An 18,406-nucleotide genomic window follows, 5' to 3' on the forward strand; every position below is an offset into this window, starting at 1 on the left:
GGAATAAGGAACATGGGGAAATGAGCCTCTGTGACCCAAGCCAGCTCTGTCCTCTCCCCAAGTCTGGTCCTTCAGTGGGTGTGAGGGTATTCATTGCCTGTGGGCCTGATGCTCCCAGCTTCCTGGCTGAGGCTTTGGCACAGCCGCTAAAGCCACGACTCTGCTTCCAGGTCTTTTTTTCAGTACACGTGATGAAGTATATGAATCAGAATGAAGGCCACTATCGGATTTCCCCCGGCACTGGACACTGAGCGATCGGCATCCAGAAACCTGCAGTCCGCTCGGGTTTATGGGTTGTCCTTGTGTGGCCAGCCCAGAGCCCTGCCTGCCAGGGCAAAGGATTGGTTGGAACTCTCAGCTGTTTGAGAGACGCAAGGAGTTGGGTGGTTTTCTACCTTTGGCACACACTCCTGTTTCCTCCCTGCCCCTGACTTTTGGTGTTTCTAATATAAATACAGGTCTAAGACACAGGGTAGGAGGAAGGATGAAGGAAAGAATAAAGAAGGTTGGATATGGGGCTGAAATTAAGTGGAATTTCTAAAAATGGGTATAGCTTTGATCTGCATTTGGGGGATATAGGTAATGTATATGACGTAAATATTATGGATGTACTGGTAACACCATTTCTTTTTAACATGAGGCACACACTAGTCTCTCGGTCTATTAAATAGAAAATTAGCATAGTGTTACCTGTTCATACTCCACCTCCTTATTTTGCAGATGTGATTTCGTGTGTCTGGGTCAAAGGGAAATAGACGAGTATTCTCTTTAGGATACGACTTAGTCAAACAGAAACAATGTACTGGAAATGCACATCAGACCTCCAACTTAATCCTACCTTAATAAATATACCTGTGGAACAACCTGGAGCATGTAGAGATTGTATTTTCTTCGTATTTTACCATTTTATTTCCTGTGAGCATAGGAATGTTTTCTATTTTGTTTGTTCTATATTATTCACTGCTATATTCTCAGACATTAGAAAAGTACCTGACATATATTAGGCACTAAATAAATATTTATTGAGTGAATGAATTAAAAAAGTCTGCTGTTTGGCATGAAATGCCTTTTATATTAGTATAATCTCCCCATTAGAGTTTACATGTAATTTATAATCTTAGAAGTATAGCGGGCTTCAAGTTATATTTCTTTTCACACATGTTCCCACCACAAATGCACCTAGATGTGATCAACTGCATTCAGAAGACATACTGAGCACCTGCTGTATGTAGCCACTGCTAGGTGCTGGGGATCCAGAGATGAGTAGAATATGGTTCTTGTCCTTGAGGAGGTCACAGTGTAGGAATTAGGAGTGGTTTAACGCTGTATTTGCAAAATTCAAACAGGGAGTAGAGAACCAACTCTTTCGTTTAATTATTTCTTCTTATTTCTACCCCCTATTATTTTATTTTAGGTCACCCTTTGGGGTGATTCTGACAGCGGGACTTGGGGTACCGTGGCAAGCCCTGGGAGATATTTGGGGATGGAAGGAGGTCCCTCATATCCTGCCATGGGAGTAATAACTTCTTTTCCTGAGGTTATAACCAAAAGGGGATCTAGGGAGATAAAATAATGGAGCCTGTACAGGTTATGTGTTTTCCCAAGAAAGATGAAATGGTGAGCAAAGACTCACAGAGCCCATGCGAGGGACTAATCACACAGACTCCAATCTTGCTTGCAGCGTGTGTATGTTTACAGCTGCACATAAGTGCAGTCACACACACAGCCTCTGAATGGCTGGACGTGTGGCTCTTCTCCATTGCCTTTCCCCCAGACCTCCTGTCCTCCAGCCTCTGCCCACGCTGCTGCTGCTCTGGGGCCAGCAGAGAACCTGTGCTTTAGGGGAAGAGCAAAGGAAGAGCCTGAGAAACACAGACGTGGTAACCCTAGAGGCAGGGCAGGGCGCCCTCCACGCTGCCTGTGGGTCAGCACCAGCTAGAGATCCCTTGGACGGTTCCCAGTCGGGAACACTTTAGAGGCACTAGGGCCATAACAGAGTAAAACAACCGATGCCTGTGGCCTACCCTCAGCACGCTGGGCTATTCTGATGTGCAGCCGGGATGTAGAACCAGAGTAGGTCACCTGCACTTTAAAAAGAAAATTGCCTCCCATACTTAGATAATGAACTTTATTCCTAACCTCTGGCTAGATCAGCTGCCTGGATGGTGCAGAGTTTTGGTAGAAGAGGGTGCAGAGGGTAGGGGATTGGGCCCAGCACAGTAGGCTTCGGGCAGGATGAAGGTGCTGCGGATGGGCGCTGGGGGAGGGGAGGGTGCCGAGGACAAATGTGGCTCACACCAAAGGAACGGTCCTCTTCATTCTTCCTTTTATCCTTTCCCCTGTGTGGCACCAGGGGAAATCAGTCCAGGTCATTTTCAGCCATATGGTGGATGGCATGGATCAATTTGTGGGGTAGCCTCTTGGAAATGTAACTATTTTCTACACAGTTAATTTTATGGCAAAAAATATACTTAGCTCACACTCAATAGCTAGCTTTTCGATTGCAACCTATTTGTACTTTGGAGTTTGCCTTTTTTGCTTACAAATACTCTTGGTAGATTAGGTGGGTATGATAATAGGGTCAATGAGGACCAAGAGAAGTGACATGGCGGACCCTCAGGTGGGACATGGATTCTCACTTGTCCCATGTCTGTCCCAAGAGGCAATCCTCTTGACAAAACATGAGACAATTCAAGAGATTCTCACTCTCTCTGAGGAGTTGGATTTAGACAGAATGAGACCCATCAGATAGTTTGCATTTTAGGCAAATCTAGCTATTTCCAAGTAAAATGGGTGGGAATTTATGGTTTTGGGGGTGCCAGGGAAGCTTTCTTGACTGCTTTGCTGTATCTTTTTCAGTGTGGTTCTCCTGGCGTTGGCATCTCATCCCACAGGTAAAGACTGCTCAAGTGTTACCTTTGTTTGTTGCTTTTATGTTGCTCATTCCACCCAGCGGGCTTATCGCTGAGAGACATTTCGTAAGAGAACACGGTTGAGCGGCCCACATATTTGAAACTGCTTTTTTTAACCCCTTATGGATTTGTTGCCAAGGAGTTTATTCTTATCTCTTCTTGAATGTTGTTTCTGTTTTCATCTGGCACGATCTCAGATGCAGAGGCAAGTCTGTCACCTGCTGAGTAAATGTGCTTGTTTTGCCCTCTTCTAAAATTCCTTCTCCAAGCATCCGGAATTGCTCTTCAGTTCCACGGCTGAAGGATTTGGTGAAAAAGTTCAAATCCACCCTATTTCCAGCTGATATCATTTTGTAAATTTTTATCATACGTCGCCATCCAGTTTTCATAATTCCAGATTAAAGAAATCAGTTTCTAAAACTTAATCTTCACCCTGTTGCTGCCTCGGTTACTCTGTCGTTGCTTTCCAGATTCATGAATTACCCACAGCCCTCTATTCCACTGTGGTTTTTCATTTTGAAAGATTTTGAAGTTGATGCCAAAGATAAAACAATAATATCTGTGTGTGGCATGGCGCAAATGCACGTTTTATTGGTCGCGCTCTTTGTGGCTTAGTGGAGTGTGGTGGAAAGAACATTGACTCAGTAGGACTGGAACTTCTCTGGGCTCCCTCGCTGAGGGGCCAGAAGACTGCTTTTTAAAAAACTGATGTTTGCTGACTACTTGCTATGCATAAGGCATAGCTTAAGGTCTCAGTTTTCTCATCTATAAAATGAAGAAAGGGGTTTGGGTCCTTTGTAAAGGCCCTTCTAGCTCTCATCCTGTGCTCAAGGCCATGACAGCTTTCTGTTGGTGTTTTTAGCTGCTTCAGACTCTCTGAGCGAGTATCTTCAGGGAATTGTTGATAGTGACTCAGGAGTGATGTCTCTAAATAGTGTAAAACATATATGAACCCATGTCTCAGAAGGATCGTTTGAATTACTCTATATACATTACTCTCCACTTGCCCACCCCGAAGCACATCTCCTACTGTCTGCCCACTCCTGCAGCCCGGTGACATCTCAAAACCCCGAGGGTCGAATGCCCTTTCTGCCATCATTTGTTAAAAGTCAACCCTTTGTAAAATAACGAGTCCTACGAAGCCATGCTGTTAACCCTCCACAGTGTCTGCTCACCCCTACTGCTGCGCGTCTGCCTTTAAGCCGTGCTGTTGTCGTTCCTCCATGCAGCCGGGTGGCTGCTGCCCACCAGACATTGAAGAGCCTCCGGAGTGCCCTCCCCTTTTGAAATATGCTTTTGTCAAAGGCCTTTGCAAAGTTATGTTCACAGGTTCTCCTTGGTTTATGTATTCATTCACTTTCTGAATTATTTCTAGTGGACTTGAGTGAATAATTTTCACCTAAAGAAATCACTTGGCCCTTTGGCTAAGAGGCTGTGCTTGTTCATTTGTGACATTCATGATGATCAGAGCTGGAAGGCATCTAGTGATTATCCCAGGTGCCACCAGATTTTACAAATGAGGAAACTGAAGCCCCAAGCAGTTCAGTGATGCGACCAAGATGATGCTGAGTAGGGGAGCAGCAGAGGGAGACTGGAGTTTAGGTCCCCTGACCCTCTTCCCACATTTTTCTGTTTAAATGCCACTTGTTCAGTGATCCTACACTTTATTATAAAGTGTCCCAAGCACGTGAATACTTTTGTATGATGTTCCTAAATTCCTTTCTGGAGCTTCTCTTGGTCTGTGGGGCATTTTAGCCACCAGTTTCTGAGCATGGTATCTGCTGGTAATAGTTTGTATGTTTTGGCCAACAGTCCGACATTGTACCTTGAGTTATTGCTAAACTTTTAGGCCAATGCGAGAATGAATAACCTTGGGCACTTAGTTACTCTCTGGGCACAAAAAGTAGACACGGCCTAAGATTGTAGAATGGCCTGGGCAGAAGAGTAATTTAAAATAGGCTTCAGTTTCTTTATGAGGTGATGAAAATGTTCTGGAATTAGATAGTGGTGATGGTTGCACAATCTGTGAATGTACTAAAAACCATTGAAGTGTACATTTTAAAGGGGTGAATTTTATAGTATGCAAATTATATCTCAATAAGAAAACATTATGTGTAGGGGAAAAAAAAGAAATCTCTCTGATTTGAGAATCTGTTTTGGAGCTTAATTATGCCAGAAGAGGATACTTGCAAAGATTAATTTTCCTTCAAGTTAAAGGAAAATTTAACTTTTAAATTAAAAAAAAAAAAAAAAGAATGGACATCAGATTCTCACCTCCCCTTCCTTCTGCAGACTTTAGTCCCATGGTGTGGTAAGTGATCGGGGACCGGTCTGCGGTGGGCGGCCCATGCGTGGCGGAGCCTGCGGGATTCATCAGAGAGGGCCTTGGCACCTTGATCTTGAAGGACTCCTTCTGTGACTTTGGTTTGTTACAGTTTTGTGCTAGCTGAGGTGGTGGCATTGAAGAGGTCAGATACAGAAAGTCAGGCTTATGAGAAGGGTTTTGCTGGGCTTTGACCCTGGCTGTGCCTCTCGTGTCAGCAGCAGAGGTGGCCTCCCTTGGTGTAAGGGACGACTCTTACTCGGTGGCTCTAATTCCTGCCACCTTTTTAGCTTTCTCATTGGACTCCTGGGTAGTCTAGACCATTTTAAAGCAAGAACAACACTGTATCTTTCCCAGCTGCTTATTACACTCTTCATCTAGAATGTCTGTGGCCGGGGAAAGCTGTCCCCCCGAGTCCCCACCTGCCGTGGTTAAGACACAGTCAGCCTCCATAGATCAGTCTTTTCTGAAGGATCTCTTAATATTTTCTGACATTTTAAAGGAGGGCTTGATTCTTTTTGGTTTCTTCTTACCCCTTCTTTTGTTACTTGTATCTGAATTATTTGGCAGTACTTTAAAAATATTTTGAAATTGAGATATCATTTACATGTATGAAATAGATATATGTTAAATGTCTAGTTTGATCAATTTTGGCAAACGTACACACCTGTGTGGCTCACACCCCTATCAAGATATGGAACATTTCTGTCACTGTAGAAAGTCTCCTGTCCCTCCTTAGTCACTCACCCACTGAAAAGCCCTCCACTGATCTGATTTCTGTTACCATAGGTCAGTTCTGTCTCTTCTCGAGCCTTGTATATAAATGGAAGAATCAGTGGTCTTTGCGTCTGGCTCTTATACACAGTACAGCGTTTAGAGATTCATTCATGTTGTTGTGTATATCATGATTTGTTCCTTTTTGCTGTTGAGTACGGTTCCATTGTATGAGCATACCACAGTTTGTTTATCCATTTACCTGTTGATGCTCACCTGGGCTGTTCCTAGTTTGTGGCTATTGTGAATAGTCAAAAAGCTGCTATGAACATTCTTATGCACGGTTGTTTGTGGCTTATATGTAGGTGTCTCTTGGATAGATACCTAGGAGTAGGATTACTGGGTCTTAGGGTAGATGTGTATTTAGCCTTCCAAGAAAGTGCCAGTTTTCCAAAGTGTTTATACTATTTTACACTCCCACCCTGCAGTGGGAGAGTTCCAGTTGCTTCATACTCTCACCAGCATTTAGTGTTGTCAGTCTTGTTTTAACTATTCTGGTGGGTGTGTGATGCTTTCGACTGAGCTTCTTCCCTCCTTGCTCACAAGCAACCAGAAAGATGAGCTTTCTTGCAGATGCACCTTTGGGGTATGCTGGGGTGTGGTGCTAGGGAGACAGTTCTTCATGTCCTAGACCAGATCCCGCCACGGGGTTTGCTTCTTGGCAGGTGGAATCCACCTTCCCTCTAGCCTTTCAGCCTCACGATTCCAAGGGTCTTGGGGCCTTCCTTGAGTACCATGTTTCCCCTCACACTGTTTGAAGCAGTAGTAGAGAAGAGAAATTTTCCCCATGCTTAAGAGTTTGCAGTTCCCGTTTGGATGGGGCCGCTTAGCTGTGGTGTTCAAGAGAGAGAGAATTTCAGGGAACCAGAGGAGCAGGGAGACCCACAGGAATCTGACCCAGAAATAACCCTGTTACCTGATGTGTCTGTTGCTCATGTGTGAGATAAAACAAACAGCACTAATTACTCCTTGGAACTGACCTCCCATTTTCCTGCCAGTTCTGAGGGCAAAAATGTGAGAGGAAATTCTCTTCATGTTCAAATATCAATTAGTCTTGAATGTGGCGGTATTGTGTCACACTTTGCACCGTGGCAATTTCATGCTCTGTTATCTTCAGAGAAATGGGATTCATTCTCTCACTCAGAGTCAGCGGAATTTTAACTGTAGAACACAACAGTGAGGGCTCAACCCAGACTTTATTTTATAAGCCGCCATGTTGCTGCCACGAAACATGTTTACAAAGCTTTAGACGCTTAATCTGCGCTTAAGTTGTGCAGTTCTGCACTAGATGGTGCAGGAGTGTTGTCTTATGAGCATCTTTACATGTTTTTTAGGCCCCTGGATCAAGTCCTCGTGTGGTCGGGGCCAGCCCACCACACACTGCAGCCTTCCCTGAGGGTAATGATAGCACAGTCTCCAGCATTTGCCATTCAGGGGTTCCGTGCACCCCTCTGTTTGAGAGTGCCACCTTAGCAAAAGAGAAGGCAGATTGATGGCATCAAAGGGGAACATTTGGGGTCAACTTAAATTGAGGACGACTTAGCCAACTGGAAACTGGAACATTCCCTCCAGGGAGAGAATGAGGGGTCTTTCAGATCTTCTCAGCTCAGCGGTGTTCGTGTGTGTAGGGTGTGGTGATGACACCCAGTGGGTACAGGGATGAGTGAAATAGCGTCCCAGCTCTCAGGATTTGATAGTTCTAGAAGGAGAGACAGGTGTGAAGTCAACTGCATGCTACATGAGAAACGTGAAGGTCTTAGAAATGGTCAAAGGTCAGGGAAGCTGCTCCCTTACTTTCTTATGTCTCTCTCAGTAATTTATGGAATCGGTTTTCAGGATTTGAGTGGGGGTTATTATTTAACTGGTAAATTACCTAGGACCCCCTTTTTTTCTTTATTTCCCTCCCTCCCAGCCTTCCTCTGACCATCGCTCTGTTCTTTAGATCCCCCCCAAAGCTTGACTGGGCTATAAAAGTCACCAACACTGCAAGTCTATTTCACACCCCCTGGAGCATTTGGGATGAAGGGCCCGGTGCCGAGAGGGAGTCTCAGCGTCCCCGGTTTCATTGCTCTCCCTCTGCCAGTCGTCATTGTCGCACTGCCCGCGCTGCACTTTCTCTCACACTGAGAAGGAAACTGGGAAGGGGCCAGGAACCAACAGCTGCCAGAGAGACAGACCGAGTTCTCTGTGCGCATGGACAAGTCCTCCCCTCCCCCTGCCTGAACGGGGGGGGGGGGGGGGGGGGGAGGCGTTTGGCCACTCTCGAGGGCTGGGGTCCCCAGGGTTACCTCGGCTGGCTCTGGCGTGGGGAAGGGGACTGCCGAATATGTCTGTGCTCCCCATGCACTAGAAGACTGAGCCTGAAGTCATTTACAAATTCCCTCCGCCAACATGGGTCCTGACCAGACAGTAGAAAGAGAACAAGAACCGGTAACCTCTTACTGGGCTACATGAAAACCAGATCCCAAGAAACCCTCTCCTTGGAGTTGAACACACACGTGCATGTGCACAAATGGAACAAACAAACAAATTACAGTCATGATGAAAAACAACCCTCCAGAGAAATAGAATTCAGGACGTTTCCTTCCCGGTGGCTGGTGGAATCATTTGAGATCATTCAGGTCTCCGAGGAAGTGTAGAAACCCATTGTGTCTTTTTTTCCAGAACGCTTGGTTACTAGGTGTAGCGTGAAGCGAGTACTGCCTGGGTGTTCCACTGCATACCTAACCTACTGCGAATGCTTGGGAAAATCAGCCCTCTCCTTCCAGTTCCCCAGGACTGAGAGGCCCAGGCCCGGGGGTCTGGAAGACCAGGCTTTCCAGGGGCTCAGAAACTCCAGATTTGGAAGGATTAAGGTATCTGCTGTGGAAATGCTTAATGCCTTTTCTTTGGACATTTTTGGAACACTTTCTGCTGTTTTAATCTCCTGACTTCTTGTTTGTGACCAAGTTCAAATTCCAGAGATGGAAGCAGCCAATATGTGTGATGATTTCCGCTTGCACCAAGTGGAACTGAAAGAATGAGCTTACTTCACGAGAAATAAATGTACCCTTTGGACCTCAAACTAAAATGAGTATGCACAAGTCGGTCTGGTCCTTGCGCTGTTTGTGCAGTAATTAAACAGGAAAATGAACAAAGATGTCAGGGCCATGGATTCATGACCTTTTTTTAGACATAGGCAAAAAAGAAGAAAAGACTCTTTAAAAAGATTCTTTTTTTCCTGCACGTGCCCTTGTGCAGGGCTGGCTGCCTGGTGAAGAGGAGAGATCCTAGAGTTTGGATTGACTGGAGTTCACAGTCTGGCTCTGTCGTTTAAGAGTTGTGCAATCTTAGACACACACGTCTCTTAACTTCTCTGAGCTCTGGCTGAAATGGGGTTAATAGAACGTCACGGAGGTGCTACAAGGCCCCAAAGGGATGAGCACATAAAGCTTTTTAGCATAGGGTCCCGCACAAGGCACGCTCTCACTAAATGATCATTATTATACTGCTATTATCATTCTAAGGCAATGCCGGTAACAGAATCCCTAGGAATGCCAGAGTGAATTCAGTGCAAGGCAACTCAACGCACAGAGGACTGCCATGCTAAAGACCCTGGCCTTGAGGTTCCCAGGGCAGCTGGGGGCAGAGGGCTGTGTGGGGCCACGTGGGCCATCGTTTCACCATTGCTGTGCCCCTCAGGTGATCTCTTCAGCGTCCTGGACTTCCCGTTCCTGTATTTCTACAGATTCCATGGCAGCTGCTGTGCCAGGTAAACTTGAACTCACTCATTTGTGTGTTTTCTGTGCTGTCAGCTGTGTCTTCCTCTCTGTGAAGGCCACGGTCACTGCCAGTGACCTGAATGAGGGGCAGGAGAGAGTGGGGGTGGGTGCAGGCGAGGACACTGCTCGGACACCAACAGGCTGTTGCTGAGCACGTTCAGGTGCTCGGGACGGCCTGGGCCCCATGAGGACCCCTGGCCTGCAGCAGTGCCTCAGCGAGGGCCACGGTTCTCAAACTTGCTGAAGAGCTAGGATCCCCCACCTTTTCCCCTCCACAAGCAAATCTCACACAGAGCTTCAGGATATGAAACTGATGAAACTCATTCTGTTCAAGGGAAGATTTGGGTCCAGAATCCCACCCTCTCAGCTTCCACCTTGGGCTCCTTCCTGCTTCTGAAGGAAACTTCTAAAATAACCTCCACCAAACCCTAAGGCCCTGAGATACAGGTTTTGGAACCAATGACTAGGAGATGTCTGGCCAACAAAGTGACCATCAGTATTTGGCCTTGGGAAGGACTCAGGGATGTAGGCCCGTTACGTGGTTACATCTAAACACCCGGAAGTTTACACCCACCCCTCTCCCTTTTCCTGCCACGATCGCCATTCTGCTTGACTTTATTGTGCTGAGACGTGGAAAGGCCGCTGTGGACACTCTCAAAGCGTGTGTGGTGTTCCCACGTGGTGGAAGGGCCAGGCCTGGGTGAACCCAGGGTTGCTGCTTGCCAATAATTGTGTGGTCTTTGGGCAAGTTCTCCCAAGCCTTAGTGTTCTCATCTGTAAAATGGAAATGTAATACCAGTACAGGACTGTTGCATGTATTAAGTGAAATATATAAAGTCCTAAGCATTGTGCCTGGCCCAGTAAATGGTGGCCATCATGATTATCGTGGGCTGACTGTAAATACAATGTCAACACATCACGAGCAGTGGCCATGTAAGAATCAGGCCATGTGTTCCCATGCATGTATTCATAAAATAGCACCTGTGGAGTGGTGATTCTTCCCAGAGCTCCAGAGCTGCTGTGCAGCTAGGCACTGTCCCTGCTGGGGCCATGTCATGCTCCTCATGTGTGCTAGGGCAGAAGAAAAAAAAAAAGAATCAATATTATGGAGTTTGTTTCTGCATTGAGCCTGAGAATGACTTATTTATCACCCTCAGAAAAGTTTCAGGGCAACATTGACAGAATTCGCTGTCCCAGTTCCTGTCAATTTGATCGGGCTTTGTTCCCCTGCCTGTTAGCTGGAATTACACAGCGTGACTCTCAGAGCTGCCCGGGTGCCTGGGACTTGTTTCCCTGCAAGTCGGGTTGTTTGGCAGCACCAACGAGCAGGGTGCGGGGGAGTGCGGTTGTCGCGTGTTATTTGGAGCAGAGCAGCACGGCTCTCAGCCCATTGATGCCGGCTTTGTGGGGTGACCTTCGGGCTCTGCTTCTGCCCCTGTTAATCTGTAGCTCTCTTATAACACAACATGATAAATGGTTGTTTTTTTTTTTTTATTTTAAAGATCTGGGAATCTCTATTTGAATTGATTTAACTCTCTGTTATTAATACATTTCACCCCTTGCTACAGAGCTTAGGCTCTTTAGTCATTTCAGTGGCTCCTCCATGACCACAGATGAGACTGGGGGGTCCTGGGGAGAAAAGGCGGGGTCATGGAGGCCTGGGGGGCACTGGTAGCTACAACCTGAAGACCCCAGGACCAGGGAGTCTCTGCCTCTGTAGCAAGGGGTGGAAGAGCTGAGAGTGGAAGGAGAAAGACGAGGGATCCGTGAGTAATTTAGAAATGACTCACAGACATCCAAGTCAAGCGATATGAAGGACTTCTAGATGTTTCCATAAGGATGTTGGTCACAGACTGGGCTGAGCTTTTCCTGGCCTGGCCCCAAGGGGACAGGTAACGTGGAATCATGCCCTTCCTCTGGCTGGAGGTAGAGAGGAGAGGAAAAGACCTGCGGGGAAGGAGGTCTGGGAGACTGGACAGGCACCTGAGAAGTTGTTACTTCCTTGGGTGCAGGGGTGGGAGCCAAAAGAGGAGCCAGTGCACTGGCTGCCTCACTTCTCAGACCCACCTTCCTGGCCACAGGCGCCTGGGACATCTCACTCTTTATCTAGCTGGCCAAGAACACATTTCCAAGACTGGGCACAATGGCTTGTGCCCGTAATCCCAGTACTTTGGGAGGTTGAGGCAGGAGGATCGCTTGAGTCCAGGAGTTTGAGACCAAGCTGGGCAACGTAGCAAGACCCTGTCTCTACAAAAAAAAAAAAGATCACCTGGGCGTGGTGGCATGCACCTGTAGTCCCAGCTGCTTGGGAGACTAAGGCAGGAGGATTGCTTGAGCACCAGGAGTTCAAGGTTACAGTAAGCTATGATTGTGCCACTGCCTGCACTCTAGCCTGGGTGACAGATTGAGACCCTGTCTCTAAAAAAAGACAGAAAAAAAGAAAAAGACCACATTTCCATGGTAAGGAAGAGCCATGGAGACCCGGATTCTAATTGTACCTGTACTTGTTTCCTTGTTAATCAAGTGAGACTTTGGGGCTAGGTAACCTTTCTCTTTTAAAAGTCTCTGGTCTCTGTGGCCAGGCGCAGTGGCTCACGCCTGTAATCCTAGCACTCTGGAAGGCAGAGGCGGGAGGATAGCTTGGGCTCAGGAATTCAAGACCAGCCTGAGCAAGAGCGAGACACCATCTCTACTAAAAATAGAGAAAATTAGCCGAGTGTGGTTGTGCATTCCTGTAGTCCCAGCTACTCCAAAGGCTGCGGCAGGAGGATCGCTTGAGCCCTGGAGTTTGAGCTTGCTGTGAGCTAGGCTGACACCATGGCACTCTAGCCCGGGCAACAGAGTAAGACTCTATCTCAAACAACAACAACAAAAAGTCCCTGTTCTCCATAAGATAAGATGAGGACTGCTGTGCTTGCTCCTACTTTGAGAACACTGAACCTGAGACAAGAAAAGGGGGAGAAGGGATTTGGATACGGCTATGAGGGTCAGTGAGCACAGTTACAAATAGAAATCCAGGTCACCTGGTCTGACTGGGTAAGCCTGTTGCTTACCCATGGGGCCTCTTTGCCTTTTGGGTGTGACTTGATGTCTTAAGCCATAACCGTTCAGTCTCCCATGACGGCAGACGCAAATCTGGACGAACTCTGCAGGCCATCAGGGCCAGACAGGCTGAGACGTACACAGAGTAAACCTGATGCCCGACTCTGTCCGGGCCCAAGAATGTGGCTGTGAACTCATCTATCTAACAAAGCGAAGGTCCACATCTCTATCACATGTGGCCTTGGGCCTGTTCAATTTAACTCAATCTGCTTCCAACTCAAGTAGACAAACATTTATTTGATACATACTGTGACTGAGGCACCATGTTAATCTCTGTGGGGAAAAATACAAAAAGCAGCCCAAGATGGAGCCCTTCCCTCTTAGAGCTTATGATCTGTGTTGAAGCCGCACACCAGTGCCTATAATACAGGTCAGACGGACGTGTGGCACTCAAGCCTCTGGAGGTACAAATGAAGGACGACCCATATGACCTACCGCTCTGGCTTGGGGTGCAACTGCAATCATACCTCTTTTTAATTTTCAAGTTCAAATCAAAGTCACACTCAAGCCACCGCCTGCACACATTTTCAAGAAGTCAGCCTCTCTCTCTCTGTCTCTCCCTTGCAGTCTCTCTGCCTCCCCTCTTCCCCAGCTATCCTGCCTCCATGTGCCAGCAAGAGTTTGGAGCCCCCTTTGCTTTGGCTCTGACCACACAGTGGTTCCAGCATAGGCACTACATCCCTGTCCACTGCTCTGCCAGTGCCCTTGCTGGTCCAGACCTCCTGCAGGTTCCCACGGTTCGCACACGTGCATAGGCATCATCTCCACAGTGGAGTCCTGGCCTCAGCTATGTGTGTCCCTGCAGCCAGCCTTCCACTTCAGGTCTTACCTGGAGCCCGGGGGGCAGTCAAGACCCTCCCTTCTCCTATCCAAGTATTAACCAGGCCTGACCCTGCTTAGCTTCCAAGATCAGATGAGATCGGGCGCGTTCAGGGTGGTATGGCCATAGACGAGACCCTCTCTTCTCATATGATGAGTGTCCCTTTGGAAGTCTTTTCCTGCCAGTTTGTTTGGTTGAAAAAATTGCAGCTCTACCTTGGTGGGCACCAAAACTCCAGAAGGTGTTTTCCTCCACCCGTGTTTTTTTTTTTTTTTTTTTTCTCCTTTCTTGATTTAGCCAGAGACCTCACCTGTTTCTATGCCCCCTTCCCACTGCCAATGAAATGCTCCTATCATAGCTCCTTAGAAAAGCAGAGGTAATAGGTTTTTAAATTTTGGTATTATTAGGCAGAGATCACTAGAAAACACAGGTGAGTTAGAAGTTTTGTAATAATTCAAAATTAACTGGTAAAATGTAGCATCAACGAGTCAGCTATGGCTAGAAGATGACAAGCTCACTAATAAAATAATATTTTCTTCTTCCAGTGGATTTTTAGGATTCTTTCTCATGTTCAGTACAGTGAAGCTAAAAAGTCTTCTGGCCCCAGGACAGTGTGCAGCCTGGATTTTCTTTGCTAAGGTAAGAGAGAGCGGAGGGGTGGGAATACCTCTCGAGAAAGCTTGTGTGCCCAGTGTTCTCAGAGCCTGGGTGATGTGAAGTTTGATCTTCATGAAGCCATTTCTAGGTACTGCCCCTGAGCCTGATCCTTCATTCATTCTGGTAATAATTTCTGATGCCTTCTGTCTATTTCATTAGTAGGACATATTTAATTTTTATCACATCCTGGAAGGTGATCATGGGTAGGCCCCTTAACTTCCCTGTGCCTTAATTTACCCATCTGAAAATGAGAAGTTTTGCCCAAAAACCTCTAAGCCTTCTCTAGCTTTAAGGGTTTAGACTCTTAGATGAATGGGGCAGTTCTTACTTTCCTTTCTGGGGGCCGGGAGGGTGTCCAGAGCTCAAGTGACTTGCCCAAGAGGACTCAGCCTATTTGAGGTGACAAAGAAATGAAAATAGACAAATGGCCAAGGAGTCAAATTTCAGGGCCCTGGGTGCTGCTTCCAAGCAGTAAAGTTGTAAAATTTAATATGATGAAATCATTATTTAAACTTGGGCCATTAGTCACCTTTATGGTTGTTTTTTTTTTGGTTGACTAAAAAAAAAAAAAACCAAACATTTTCCTTTGAAAATCAGATTTCATAGTGATATCTTAACTCACATGGTCTACTTTTACTAGCATTAATAATTCCAGTTCCAGCAGAATATAAAGAGTGGTTGAGATATTGAATTCTAGCATGGCAGAGTGAGGAGGCCGATGAAACCTGTTCCCAAAAAGCAACTAGAAACCTGGAAAAAGACTGTCAAAACATCACTTTCAGCTCTCTAACAGTTGACCAAAGGTGTACAACAAACTGAGAAGCATTTGTTCATGAAAATTACTGAACTTTGGGTAGGACCAGGATGAATTTGTGGCATTTGTGCCTATTGTCATTCCCATTTCCTCCTGCTCAGCGCTGTCAGTGTGATCACTCAACCAGAGCAGGGCAGGCTGTGGAAACCAGAAACTTTGCAGCTGCTTCCAGGAGGGGCTCACTCTGTTTGGAGGATTGTCTGTCAAAGTGGCCAACTCGATGGCAAATGAACAGGAAAGGCCAGTAGCTCTGCTAGCTTGCATATATAGTCCTCTTTGGAACAAGCAATGGACCAGCAATCTAGCTGGGGACTTCCTAGGTGGTTCTGGGAGGTGAGACAGCCATCAGGGGCTTGATGGCTCTCCATAGATCCCAGATTGCTCCAATCTGTGTGCATGAGCAGCAGACAGGGAGCAGACTCAAAATACCCAGACATCCCTGGTCAGCAGGGCCTGTGTGCACACAGAGGACGTGTAAGAGAGCCAGCAGGAAGTAAAAGCCAGGGCAGACATAAAAACAGCCTGAGGTTTGCATGTGCTCCCCAGCCCACACACAGAGTCAGGAGCAGAGAGAAGAAGGTTTTTTGGCTCAAGCTGTTGGAGCAAAACCTCTAACTAGCCTTTGCCAGAACACTGAGCTATGCAGACATGGGGATGACCCCAAGAAGCCACATTTAAAAATAAAAACAGGAAAAAAAGTTGAGTAAAGAAATCAGCAACTGTACCTTTTATTGGACAGATTTAGTCCAAGAATATTACTAATTAAGCAAAACAACAATAATGACCATCCTTGTGGGGAAAGTCAGCATTCAGAGTTGCTGCCATATATTATCTAAAAGGTTCAGTATTCAACAAAAATATTAGAGATATTCAGAGAAGCAATGTGATTTATGTGCAGGAAAAAAGCAGTCAATAGGAACTGTCTCTGAGTGTCTGTCCTCAGATATAGGATTCAGCTGAAAAGGACTACAAAGCAGCTATTTAAATATGTTCAGAGATCAGGAGGAAACTGTGTTTAAAGAAATAAAGACTCAGTAAATACTGAATCTGAATAGAGAGATAGAAGTTTTTAAAAAAAAGACCAAATGGAAATTCTAGAGTTGAAAAATACAATAACTGAAATAATAATTCTCTGGAGAGACTCAACATTTGAGATGGCAGAAGAAAGAATACGTGAATTAGAAGGTAGAGCAAATGAAATTATTCCATCTAAAGAGAAGATTTATTCAAAATTGAAGTAATGTAAACAGAGCCTCAGATCTGTGTGACATCAAGCACATCAATATATGTGTAAACAGAATAAAAATTAAAAAAAATCTGAAGAAATGATGGATCAAAACTGCCTTAATTTGATAAAAACATTAATTTACAGATCCAAGAAGTTCAGTGAGCCCCAAGTAGAATAAACAAAAAGCGATCTATACCTAGACACATTATAATCAGACTTTTGAAAGACAAGAAAATCTTGAAAGCAACAAGAGGAAAATGATTCAGCACATATGGGGGAACAAAAATACAATTAATGGCTTACTTGTAAGTAACAGTGGGACCACTGGGCATGGTGGCTCACACCTGTAATCCCAGCAACTCGAGAGGCTCAGGTGGGAGGATTGCTTGAGGCAAGAGGATTGCTTGAGGCCAGGAGTTTGAGACCAGTCTGAGCAACATAGTGAGATGCCATCTCAATAAATAAATAAATAAATAAAGTGTCCATCTTTTGTCATTTTCTTAAAAAAAAATTCTGTGAAGGGGGAGTTGTGAAAAAAAAGAAAACAAAAACAGTGGAGACCAGAAGACAGTGGGATGACACATTGAACATGCTGAAAGAAAAACTTGTCAATTAAGAATTCAATATACAGCAAAACTGTCCTTCAAATATGAAAGAGCAATAAAGACATGCCTAGCTAAAGACTGGGATATTTGTTGCTAGCAGCCATATCAATAATTACATTAAATATGAATGCAATAAATACCTAACTCAAAAAATAGAGATTATCAGATTGAATTTAAAAAAGCAAAACCCAACTATATACTGTGTATAAGAGACATACCATAGAGTCAAAGACACAAATAGGCCGAAAGTAAAAGGATGGAAGAACATATGCCATGCAAACAGCAACTATAAGAGACGTGGCTAGAGCGGCTACATTAAAATCAGACAAAATAGACTTTATAACACAAAATATTGCTAGAGAAAAATAGGGACATTTGATAACGATAAAAGCATTAATAGACTAGACTGACCAAGAAAATAAGAGAAAAGATGCAAATTATCAAAGTTAGAAATGTTAAATTTGACTGGCTTAAAAGAAAAAAAAATGTTGGGGGACTTAAACTACATGATTTGAAAATTAAATACAAAGCTAGAATAATCAAGACATTATGGTATTCGTATAAGGATGGGCATTTGTGGTCTATTGGTTTTCAAGAGAGATGCCAAGGCATATTCAATGAGGAAAGAGATGTCTTTTCAACAAGTGGTGCTGGAACAATCAGATATCCACATATCAACCAATCTACAAACAAACAAAAAACCTAGATCCTTGCCTCACATCATTAACTCAAAATGAATCATAAATCTAAATGTAATGCTAAAACTAGAAAACTCTTAGAAGAAAACATAGGAAAAAACCTTAATGGCCTTGGATTTGTCAAATAATTGGTTATGACACCAAAAACATGGGCCATAAAATAATTGTACTCCACTGGCCAGGCATGGTGGCTCACACCTGTAATCCTAGCAGTTTGGGAGGTTGAGGCAGGAGGATGGCTTGAGGCCAAGAGTTCAAGACCAGCCTGAGCAAGAACAAGACCACGTATCTACAAAAAATAGAAAAATCAGCCAGTCCTGGTGGCGCATGCCTGTAGTCCCAGCTACTTGGGAGGCTGAGGCAGGAGGATCACTCTAGCCCAGGAGTTTGAGGTTGCTGTGAACTATGATGATGTCACTGCACTCCAGCTCAGGAGACAGAGCAAGACCCTATCTCAAAAAAAAAAAAAAAAAAAATTGTGCTTCATTTAAATTAAAACCTTTTATTAGTACAATTCAAAAGACACCATTAAGAAAATGAAAAGGTAAGCCACAGCCTAGGAAAAAATATTTGCAACTCATGTGTCTTATAAAGGACTTGTGTCTAGAATATATAAATAATTCTTATACCTCAATGAGATGACCTACAACCTAGTTTAAAAATGGTCTAAAGACTTGAACAGACATTTCACTAAAGAAGATATATAGATGGT

General features: G+C 45.0%; 1 protein-coding gene across 1 annotated transcript in view; it reads left to right on the forward strand.

The window, feature by feature from the left end:
* TMEM241 (transmembrane protein 241) overlaps nt 1-18,406 on the forward strand; it is a 109,160-nt gene that overhangs the window by 46,917 nt on the left and 43,837 nt on the right. The window contains exons 11-13 of the mRNA XM_069468179.1: nt 2,860-2,894; nt 9,691-9,760; nt 14,238-14,331. Coding sequence (XP_069324280.1) covers nt 2,860-2,894; nt 9,691-9,760; nt 14,238-14,331 — 199 coding nt within the window. The remainder of the gene's footprint in view (nt 1-2,859; nt 2,895-9,690; nt 9,761-14,237; nt 14,332-18,406) is intronic.

Source organism: Eulemur rufifrons, chromosome 5, assembly GCF_041146395.1.
Source record: "Eulemur rufifrons isolate Redbay chromosome 5, OSU_ERuf_1, whole genome shotgun sequence".
NCBI lineage: Eukaryota > Metazoa > Chordata > Mammalia > Primates > Lemuridae > Eulemur > Eulemur rufifrons.